This window comes from Manis javanica, chromosome 5, assembly GCF_040802235.1.
Source record: "Manis javanica isolate MJ-LG chromosome 5, MJ_LKY, whole genome shotgun sequence".
Lineage (NCBI taxonomy): Eukaryota > Metazoa > Chordata > Mammalia > Pholidota > Manidae > Manis > Manis javanica.
In genome coordinates, this window is record NC_133160.1 from 107,005,708 (window position 1) to 107,016,910 (window position 11,203).

Below are 11,203 nucleotides of genomic sequence, written 5' to 3' on the forward strand. Positions count from 1 at the left end.
ATTTCCAAAAATATATTTGTTTTTTGGCAGTAGATTTCCACTGAACTACTCACACCATCATCTTGGCTCCTCCTCCTCTTATAAAGATTTTTATAAAGGGCTAAGCACTCGTTAAATTTTCACAGTAGCTTTATGACATAGATATCCCCACAGTACAGCTGAGGAAATACGTACCTAGACTCAGAGACATTAATTTCCCACAAATCATATACGGAGGATCCAGAATGCTAATCCAGACCTGCAGTCTCCAAAACCATCCTCATAAATACTGTTCTACACAGTCAGTCCTCATTCTTTACATATTTGTGAATTCTCCTACTCACTCAAATTTATTTGTATCCCCAAATCAATATTCACTGTACTTTCCCAATCACTTGTGGACAGGTACATGTGCCAAGTGGCAAAAGTGTTCAAACGTGTGATGTATACACTCTCAGCCGAGGTAATGAGTTGCCTTATTTCACAACTGATATTTTAAACAAGTGGCCTTTTCAGAGTCTGTTTAGTGTCACATTCTTCACATTTTGTGCTTTCTGTTGCAGACTTTGCAGTTTAAAATGGCCCCCAAGCAAAGTCCTGATGCAAGCACTCACTGTCTAGTGTTCTCAAAGCCAGGAAGCTGTGATGTGCCTTATGAAGAAAATGTATGTGTTAGGCAAGCTTTCTTAAAGCTGAGTTACAATGCCACTGGCTATAAGTTCAATGTTTGTGAACAACAATCTATATTAAACAATGTAAACAGAAACACATATAAGACAAAGTTATGTATTAATCAATTCACAAAAACGTGACCAGAGGCTCACAGGAACCTAACCTGGTATTTTCTCCGGGGGCAATGATTCAGTGTTTGTCAAAGTGTTCACAGTGACTTTACAGAACATAAGTTCCGCAACTGTTGTTATCTGACATATAACAACAGGAGAGCCACCAAATTAAGAGCATGTTCAGGAACAAGAGATAATTTTCCCCAACCACACAACAGTTTAAGGTTTCTGACAGGATAACCACAGGGACTGGTGATGGTGTCATTTCATAGGCTTACAGACTAAAAACATTAGAATACAACACACAAAGTCTGCAAATGACTATTACTTCACCACAGTGGTTACATGGGGCACATGTATACTGGGAGCATGCAAGACGTTTCAATGGGGTAAAGAAAGAGAATATAGCTGCACTTGTTTATATTACTTCAATTTCATCTTTAAATTCCAAATATTTTATAACACAGTACAGTAATACATGTAGGCAATTTATAAATTCTACTGGCAGTGCCTGTTCCAATTCTGCTGATGGTGTACATGACCAAAGAATTTTGGGAGATGACTACTGTAGAGAATCATTGTCAATCCCTGAAAAGAAAACAAACCCCAGAGGCACGTGTCCTACAGTGAGGGGCAGGGATGGTAGCTTTGAGGCCTCACATGGACTGGGAACATCCAAGGAAATCTGCTCTGGCCCCAAGTTGTGATGACCCTCACACAGGACATTCCCATAAGGCATCAACTGCCTTGTATGAGCAATAAATCAGCTGACTGCAAAATTCACTAGATGATCCCAGCTAGGTGCCCTTCCCACTCTAGAAATTTGACAGTTCTATGAAATTCAGAGAAAATAAGATAATTACTTGTAGATAAAGCTATTGTTTGTTGCTGTCAGCCATAAAGGGCTGAGGCATGCCCTGACAGAGCAACAGGCTATCCAGAGAACACCACTTCCTGACTGGGAAGATTCTATGGAATCCCATTAAGATCCAGGGTTGTTCATGTTATGTAAATGTAGTTAAGCTGAATCATATATACACATGCAACTATAAGTGGTCAGCAAAAAAAGAGAGGAAAAATTGACCATAACCAGTGCTGGCAATTTGTCAGCCATTCCACTCAATGAGGGTGTTCTGTGCCCTGGACAAGTCTCAGTTCCCCAAGTGTCTTCAACAGTGTGAGGCCAATGTTTGTCACACATATTTTTCATTTATATCACCTAATCCCAAATCAACTACTGGTGCTCAACTGAAGGCAGAAATACGTTTCAACCCTAAAGGAAAGCTGCATATGACTGACTGAAAGACGGAAATCAGTTTCCAAAGAGTTCCAATGACTTCCTAAGGCATTTCAAAGGCGATTTTTAACAATACCCAATTTTCACAGTATACACTGACTGCAGAACCAAATCCCCAAATTAAAGACTCAGCTATAGTTATTCTGGTTCAAGGATTCACTCCTAAACGTATCACCAAGAGGTTGTGTAAACTGAAATTTGTTATATTTTTTGGTATTTCATATTGATTAAAGTGCTCTCATAACAACTGTGTGATTTAATATACATAGCAGCCAAGCAAAGACGATGGAATAAACACTGTGATTCCCATTTCAGAGGTCGAATATAATAATGTGAAGAGTAAGAGTTAGGTAAGATCATTTGGGTTCAAATCCCAGGCAGATGTGTTCAATTTTTCGAAACCTTCATTTCCTATCAGTTAAGTGTAGACAGTTATATACACCTCACAGAGTTTTTGAGAATGTATACAGTACTCAATGCTTGTTTCCTGTTATCATTCCACAGGAAGTATGGCTACATATTCACAGACCTAATGTGACTAATAAAGTAGAACATCACTTAACACTCAGATTAGTTGTTGAGATACTCTTTTAAGTTTTTTTGTTGTTCAAGTACTCTCTTGAAGACTCAGCATACATGCGTGGACATATGTTTGATATAAAGGTTCTGAAAATCGTGCAGTAAAGAAATCTAGCTGACCACGTATAACCTAACATTATCCCAAAAGTGCATTTAATAGAATCCCCTTTTTGTATAATTACTATAAACACCCACACAAACCTTAAGTTCTTCTGAACATACTTTTAGAAACATCAGTTTTGATAAATTAATGTGAAATGTTAATAACATTATATAGATTAATATTAATAAAATAATGGTAATAATTGACTACAGGACAGGGCACAGGAAACAATCCTTTAAACAAGATCCCCGAAACACATTTTTGCAGCCTGCCTTGAATTTGCCTACAGTCATGCCAAATCCAAAAAAAAAAAAATCTATTTGGGCCATTAAGGCATTTTTACTCTCAGAAAGAACTCAAGAGTAAGTCTGCCATAAACAAAGATTCCAAGAAATGAGTCATAAGGTCATCTGTCAGAAGACATGGTGGTGGGGATTATGTTTTGTACAAAATTGATTTGCATGAGTTACTTTATTCTTCTAATCAACTTGCTAAGAATGGTACATATATCCTGTGCCAAATCACTACCTCCAGGGTCTTTATCCCTGTTTCCTGGTGACTGTGGAAAGCAAGATAAAAGTCAGAATAGAGATAGCTGTAAACTATAAACCACAAAGATGAAGAATCTTTTTCCTCTCTGAAAACTCCAAGAAAGCCGTTATTATGCCACAATCAACAAGAACAACAGTTAACTCAATTATCAGTATTTGGGCCGTCCTGAATATTTCTCTAGAGGCCCCCAGTATGATTAGACACTTGGAGAAAATGTCAAAGTAGACTTCTTAAGAACATTGGTAAGACAGATGGCAGGGTATTGTGATTCTTCTAAAAAATGTGCCAAGTAATTGTTATACTGGAGTCTTAAGTACACCGATTTTATACTACAGCCACATCAAGAAAATCATTCCTCACAGATAATTTTTTTAAATACAACTAATTTTTAAAAAATTAAAACTCAGGCTGCTCAGTTTGGTGGAAGGTGAGTTTCTCTTACTTTGTGATACCGACTACTAAGCTACGGAAACCCCTTTAGTTATGCTTCCCTAGATCCGAAAAATTCTAAAAAATTAGTACTAATACCTGATACTCTGACAGACGAATATATATAAAAAAGGAACCGGCTAAAATACAAAATTGCAAGCATATGAATTAAGTGTAGATGAGTGGTGGTTAACAGTGCCACCCTAGGGAGGAAGGCTATGGATAAGAGCTTCAAGTTTCCATGGTTTTCTGGGGAAAAGAAACGGAATCCAGACCTGTTTGTTCTACAGCTTAATACATCAGCGCTGTGTTCCACAGTGCCTAGGTCCAATAACATCAAGTGTGCAGTTCGGCCACTAAACAGGAGCGGGGCGGGGCGAAGAGTAGCTATTGTCGACCACGATACCAAAGCTACCTGAAATCATCTTGACGCTTCAGTCTTCCCATTTTGCGAGTCTAGAAGCGTCCAGGACAACCGAATCGCGGCTGCGCGACTCTCAGGCCCGACCCAGCACAAAGCGTCGCTCACCTGCGCGGCAATCGCAGGCGCACCTGCCCAAGGGCTGGGGAGACGCCCACATCGCCTCGCCCCGCCCGGGCGGACCTATCCTTCTCGGCCCTTTCCCACCACCACCTCCATCCCTGCCCACACATCTGCATCTAACCAAGAGCAGTAACCCGAGAGGGTGTACACGGTACGGTGAGGAATAGCATCCCCACAACCCGCCGCAACCTTTCGGCTCCCTCCCATCCCAGAGCGGTGCAAAGCCACACCGCCTCTCCTATGCCTCGTGTCTCTAGTGCAAGGTCTGTAATAACTTTAAAATTTTTTTTCTAAACTGGTTTTAAGCACAAGTCACTTCCCCGCTCCCTTCCGCCCCTCACCTTCACGAAAGCAATCGGAGTTGTGGTACCTTCGATATCTAACAGGATCACAGTGACTTCGGCGGGCACCGAAAGCACAACCATTTCCCTACCGGAGGCTAACACGACAATCGGCCTACTCGTACTGAGCGCGGAGGGCGGTGCCGGCTGCGCCCCCAGCACGGTCTTAGGTTTCCTACAGCCGCGCAAGGGCCCTCAGAGTTGGCAACCGCGCGCGTCCAGAAGCACTGGCTGGAGAAGCCACCTCCGTGCCCCTGGAAGTGCAGAAGCCGGCTGTACAGGGGATCTGAAATACCGAACTGCCCAGGGGCGGAGGCGAGACCACGTGAGCAAGGAAGGGGGAGGCCCTCCCGGGGCAAGACGGGGCGGGGAGAGGTAAAGACGCTGACGCCGATTGGCCGTCAGAGGGCCGAACCCGATCCGTCAAAATGGGCCTCGCGTGGGCGGGAACAAAGAAGCCAACGCGGGAGACGAGTGCGCGCTCTCCACAGACTGGTTGAGCGAGCGGGAGAGGCCCGGGGCACGTGCAGACGGGAGCCCCGCGAGTGGCGCGCCGGGGATGTGAGTGCCCCTTGCCCTCTACAACACCTAGACCCCTCCCCGCCCACTGCCTCCAATTTGGCATATTTATAGTAATCTGACCGGGCCCGCGCCCCTCCTCCTGTTCTCAGCCTGCAAGAGGCCGTGCTGGGCCCTGGTTTGCCTGATTACATCGGCCGCGGTTCCGGCTGATCGCCTAGGGAGGCCCGACGCGCCCCAGAGCCTGCGCGCCTGCGGCGGTAGCGGAAGAGGCGCCCGCGTAGCGCCACGGCCCAGAGGGGCCGCCGCGCGGCCGCTTCCTGTTCGGCTGGTTCCAACCAGCTTGAGGACAAAACACGCGTGCGCGCGGCGACGAACGGGCAGACGCGCTCGCCGCCTCGGTCGCTGGCTCCCCGCGCAGTCCGCCGTTTTCCGGCCTCGGTGCTAATCGGTAGCAGCACTCGTCGCAGCATCTCCGCACTAGGGGACCGTGGGCTTTGGAAGGAGGCGGGGTTGACGGCTCTTTGCTAGAGTGGGCTGAACCGGACGGCAGAGACAAAGGCTTTCAAGGCAAGGGGGTCTGTGGCCCTGTGACGGCGCTGCTCGGGATTTTTGACCCCAGGACTTTTCGCCCCTTCGTTTTTCTCTTCTAACGCTTCTCTCATCCTAAGCCCGCGACCTCGCTCCTCACCGGGAGGGCCGCGATGGAGGTTCCTCCCCGGCTTTCCCATGTGCCGCCGCCATTGTTTCCCTCCGCTCCCGCTACTTTAGCCTCCCGCAGCCTCTCCCATTGGCGGCCGCGGGCACCGAGGCAGCTCGCCCCGCTCCTCCCGTCGCTTGCTTCCACCTCCGCCCGGCAGGGGGCGCGACGGCCCCAGCGCCACGTCACCGCCCAGCAGCCCTCCCGATTGGCAGGCGGGGCGGCTATAAAGGGAGGGCGCAGGCGGCGCCCGGATCTCTTCCGCCGCCATTTTAAATCTAGCTCCATACAACGCTCCGCCGTCGCTACCGCCACGACTCGAACTGCGCGCCAGCACCCCACAGCCGACAACTCCGCAACCATGGAGGACATGAATGAGTACAGCAACATAGAGGAATTCGCAGAGGGATCCAAGATTAACGCGAGCAAGAATCAACAGGATGACGGGTACTGCACGCTTCTCTTCTCTTCCCCCTCCCCCGGCGCCCCTCACGCGCCCTTCGTCCCTCGGGAGCCGCGCGCTGCCTCAGTTCCTGCCCCTAATCGGTTCCCCACGTGCCCGCTAGGTCCCACCAGCTTGGAGGGAAGGGGGAAGGGAGAGATGAGCTGACTCGAGAGGGCCGCGAAAGGTGGGGGAAGGGTTGGAGGGGTTGAAGGAGGGCGGTGGCATCTGCGTCCTGAGTGCGCAGGCGCCGCGTGGGCCCGAGGGGGAGGGGTGTCCTCGCTGCGCCGCGTGCTGCTGCTACCGCCGCCTTTTCATTGTCTGTCGCGGCTCCGCGCAGTTTTCTTGGAGAGAGTTTAGGGAACTCTTGGTTCCAGAACCAGTGTACGACTGGTACCCAGATCACCAGCACGCGGCGGTATAACGGGCTCTTTAGGTGGAACCTAGGCTTGACAGCTGAGAAAGGAAATAGGGCTAAGTTGGGAGGGATCAGTTTACGAAGTTGAATTTTCTAAACTAAGTCTGTAACGTTTTGTTGGCCACGTTTATATTATGCAATGTGGAGAGCAAGTTTTGTCTAAGTGACCTCGATAGAATTTGGAGATTTTTGAGGTTTGTTTATAGGGTTTGGAGATTTTTGTGGTTTATTCTTAATATGTATTCGTAAGCGTGGATTAAATTGTTCTGCTCTTAAGGGCAAACATCCCCTGCATTTCGTAGTTAAACATAATCGCAGGACTGAAATACCATTTGACTGTTGCTAACCTTTTTTTAAAAACTTTTTGTTTCCAGTAAAATGTTTATTGGAGGCTTGAGTTGGGATACAAGCAAGAAGGATCTGACTGAATATTTGTCTCGATTTGGGGAAGTTGTAGACTGTACAATTAAAACAGATCCAGTCACTGGAAGATCAAGAGGATTTGGATTTGTGCTTTTCAAAGACGCTGCTAGTGTTGATAAGGTAGCACATTTTCATTGTGCTGCTTCTGTGTGCCTTTCCCCTCCCCTCCCAAATTGTTGGGTAGGTTACGTGTGGCTGTTAGATTAAATAAGTCTGTCTTCTAGGTTTTGGAACTGAAAGAACACAAATTGGATGGCAAATTGATAGATCCCAAAAGGGCCAAAGCTTTAAAAGGAAAGGAACCGCCAAAAAAGGTTTTTGTGGGTGGACTGAGCCCGGATACCTCTGAAGAACAAATTAAAGAATATTTTGGAGCTTTCGGAGAGGTGCGCTGTGTGATTATGTTTATGTGTATTTTACGTTTGATAATGTTTTTAATCATCCCTGGTTCACTTACAGAACAAATTCATGTCAGGTGAAAATGGGATCAAATTACTGCGTAGGTCCCTTCTAGTCACCTTATTCGCTGGTTATGTGCTATAAAATAAGGGAAATGAGTATCTATTGGCCAAAACGAGTATGCTTTGGTGTGGCCATTCCACTTAGTAACTGGTGGCATCTGTTGGGTAGGAAATACTAAATGAAGTTGTGCTCTCCGCTCTGAATGGTTTGCAGATGAAACAAATTATTCTAAATTGATGGTAGTAAAGCAGTTTCTGTACATAAATCATCTGGCTGGAAAAACATGTTGAAGCTTGGAAGAGGGACCTGTAGCATTTTGAAACCTTTAGGTAGCGCTTTACCATTACTGGATGATCTTGAGTGTAGGTATCTTGATTTCAGATTGAAAATATTGAACTTCCCATGGATACAAAAACAAATGAAAGAAGAGGATTCTGTTTTATCACATACACAGATGAAGAGCCAGTAAAGAAATTGTTAGAAAGCAGATACCATCAAATTGGTTCTGGGAAGGTAAAGCCATTTTAATTAAACAAAATTAAAACTGGTACATGTAATAATTTGTTTTGATGATAAAATGACTTTAGAACTTCAGTAATTCTGTTTATTCTCTGTTTAAATTTGATTGTAGTGTGAAATCAAAGTTGCACAACCCAAGGAGGTATACAGGCAGCAACAGCAACAACAGAAAGGAGGAAGAGGTGCTGCAGCTGGAGGAAGAGGTGGGACTAGGGGTCGAGGCCGAGGTGAGTGAGGCTTATTTCTTGGTTTTTGGCTCAGTGGTTTAAGCTGTAACTGCTAAATATGAATAAGCCCACAAGAAAGTAGTACCAAATTTTAAGCTGTTACAACGTGAAAAATGCTTCTTGGTGGGGTATTGTTTTTTAGTTCACTGTTTTCACCTGCTCAGAGAATAGCCACTCTTGAGTGTCGTCACTGAAGAAAATACTGTTAGAGTTAAGATTACATGATAACATCATGGTGTGATAGGTTTTCTTGGGCAGGAGTCCTTGTTGTAAAGTTTAAACAATCTTCCCATCTTTATTCTGATTTTCCATTAGGTTTAAGGAAGCTTGATACTGACACAGTTGGTCTTTCTGCCTCCCTTGTTACGAAAACTGAAATGGCTATTTTCCCATACAGGAATATAAATGTCCGTTCTGACCTTTTAAGATTGCAGGGTGTAAGGAACAGAAACACATCATTTTGTGTTGAGATTGGGGGTCAGAAGTTGTGTCCTAACAATCGTGTATTGTTTCAGGTCAGGGCCAAAACTGGAACCAAGGATTTAATAACTATTATGATCAAGGATATGGAAATTACAATAGTGCCTATGGTGGTGATCAAAACTATAGTGGCTATGGCGGCTATGATTATACTGGGTATAACTATGGGAACTATGGATATGGACAGGGATATGCAGACTACAGTGGTAAGAATATTTAACTTAATTTCATAAACCTGTGGTATTAAAGTTTAGTGTTAAAGTACAATCCCATTCTGAAGTTGTTTGGGTTTTCCATTTATAAGTGTGTGGAGCTAATGTTTTGGAGGCATTTTATAGTTAATGGGTGTGATTATGACTTTGGTTACAAATGTTCTATAATGACTTAAAATATTTAATTTTTATACTTGGCATGCATTGTTTTACATGTTTAATAGCTTTTAAGTAGAATGTGTAGTGAGACCGTTTTATAGAAAATTCTTAGTAGAATTTTTTGTCTTTTAAAATAGGCCAACAGAGCACTTATGGCAAGGCATCTCGAGGGGGTGGCAATCACCAAAACAATTACCAGCCATACTGAAGGAGGACATTGGCATAAACAGGTGTGTATAAGAGTCCAAGAAGCCAGTGGAAATGTCTAATTTAATTTAAAGATCAATAGACAAATGAAAAATAACGTAAAAACAAAATATTACGTAGTCTGTTCTTACTAAATTGTTGATTTTTTTAATTGCTTTATGAGCCTGTTTTGCCTAAAATGTCTATAGATCTTTAACTTTAAAGTCTTATCTCTCTTTAGTATTACAGAAAAACTTAAGAGTTTTTCTGTTTGCTTTGTGTACCAGGTGGTCTAGAGGAATAATTAAACTTTTTAGAACTATTAACAGGTAAAGTACTGAAATGGGTACAACTTAAGGAAAACAAGAATGTTGTCTTCTGACTCTGACATTATACCTTGTTTGTACCCGCCAGCGGGAACTTCATTGCAGGCCGTGTGTCACCCTGACCACGTCTATCTCTGGGGGTCGCACGTTGCGGGCAGAGCGCAAGGCATACACCAGAAAACGCTGTCCTGTGGTATGGTCTCTTCCAACTTCATGTACCAGCGTAAAGATTAAAGTGGAAAACTTCAGACTTTGGCTTCTTTTTAATCTTTTTGAAGATTAAGTGTCTAAACTTAACTTAAATGGTTTTTTGCAGGAGTTAAAGTACATAAATGCCTTTTTACAGCTTAATCATTTTGGTCTTCTGTTTAGTGTTGTATTTCAATTGTGGAGCCTCATTTTAAGTGTTCATTCTTTAAGATTTAATGCTTGCTTTTTCTTTTTATAGCTAATAGTGAAATCTACAAACCAAAACAAGAACTTTAAAATCTGGGATATAAATTAAAGATCATATGCACACAGCAATTTGTTTCCTTGGAATAAAATAAGCCTATTAGAAATTTCTGTCTGTTGTAATGGCATTTTACTTGGCTTACTAGAGCTACTTCTAGTAGACCTTAGTCTGGCACAGTTCAAACTGTGAATGTGGGAAGATTGCATTCCCAGGTACTTTTCTAAATAAATTTAATTTGAATATCATTTGGGAACTCCAGGGTGAATTTTTTTGCCAATTTATGCATATGATCTTTAATTGAAGAAAAGAATAAAGTGAGGACTTAAAACAATTCATGAAAGTGGACCTTTGAAAGCTTACTAGAGTTGCAGAAATGTAATTGCTATTTTGTTTTTATTTCTAGGGGGAGATTGCTAAAGTAACCCATCTTGCAGGACGATATTGAAGATTGGTCTTCTGTTGATCTAAGATGATTATTTTGTAAAAGACTTTCTAGTGTACAAGACACAAGTGTGTCCAACTGTATATAGCTGCCAGTTAGTTTTGTTTTTACTTTGTCTTTTGCTATCTGTGTTATGACTGGATGTGGATTTGTGTTTATACAAATTTTTTTTGTATGATTTCATGTTAAAACCTCAAATAAATGCTTCCTTTGTGATTGTTTTTCTGCGTCGGGTACTAAATAGCTCTGTAAAATAATTTAAATAAGCAATAATTAAGGCCCAGTTCATTTTGTAGAGAGTATCGTCTATAGGAAAAAACTGTGGTCCTTTATGAATAGCCAGCTACAGTGTCACCCTGTTCCCTATTTTTGTTAGATGCATTCTGTGTTCTAAGTCCTCATTTTTCCTGTTGGTTAACCGAGATTTCCACCACACCTTTAAATGTTTCCTTTATCTGGAGATGCTATCGTGCTGTCCTTAGTGAAAGCTTTGTGTAGTAGACCTTGAGTTCTCTGGATTATAGTTTGGAGATAATGTACCTTTTAAAGCATGTTGGTAGCTTTGATGAGTAGAAAAGATTTTGCTTTGTTCCTGTCTGGAAAGCCATTTGCTAAATGCATCTAA

At 43.2% G+C, this 11,203-nt stretch overlaps 2 protein-coding genes across 6 annotated transcripts in view; one reads left to right on the top strand and one right to left on the bottom strand.

The window, feature by feature from the left end:
- The window catches only part of ENOPH1 (enolase-phosphatase 1), a 92,792-nt gene extending 87,856 nt beyond the window's left edge, over positions 1-4,936 (bottom strand). Inside the window, exon 1 of one of the 3 annotated variants that reach the window (XM_073237405.1) lies at positions 4,610-4,936. In XM_073237405.1, the coding sequence (XP_073093506.1) occupies positions 4,610-4,693 (84 nt within the window). In that variant the 5' untranslated portion in view covers positions 4,694-4,936. The remainder of the gene's footprint in view (positions 1-4,609) is intronic. The other 2 variants (XM_037021134.2, XM_037021135.2) reach the window with 2 other exon arrangements.
- Positions 4,937-5,040: 104 nt separating this feature from the next.
- Positions 5,041-10,799, top strand: HNRNPDL (heterogeneous nuclear ribonucleoprotein D like). Of its 3 annotated transcripts, none has more exons than XM_037021133.2 (9): positions 5,041-5,170; positions 5,281-6,275; positions 7,063-7,231; positions 7,336-7,497; positions 7,955-8,086; positions 8,205-8,319; positions 8,835-9,005; positions 9,308-9,400; positions 10,540-10,799. In XM_037021133.2, the coding sequence occupies exons 2-8, from the start codon at positions 5,833-5,835 to the stop codon at positions 9,376-9,378; spliced, it is 1,263 nt and encodes a 420-aa protein (XP_036877028.1). In that variant the 5' UTR covers positions 5,041-5,170; positions 5,281-5,832; the 3' UTR covers positions 9,379-9,400; positions 10,540-10,799. The 3 variants fall into 3 exon arrangements, 2 of the variants coding, with proteins under 2 accessions (XP_036877028.1, XP_017525204.1); XR_001854557.3 differs by adding an exon at positions 9,771-9,875 and having other exon boundaries at positions 5,086-6,275; XM_017669715.3 differs by having other exon boundaries at positions 5,087-6,275.
- The last annotated feature ends 404 nt before the right edge of the window (positions 10,800-11,203 follow it).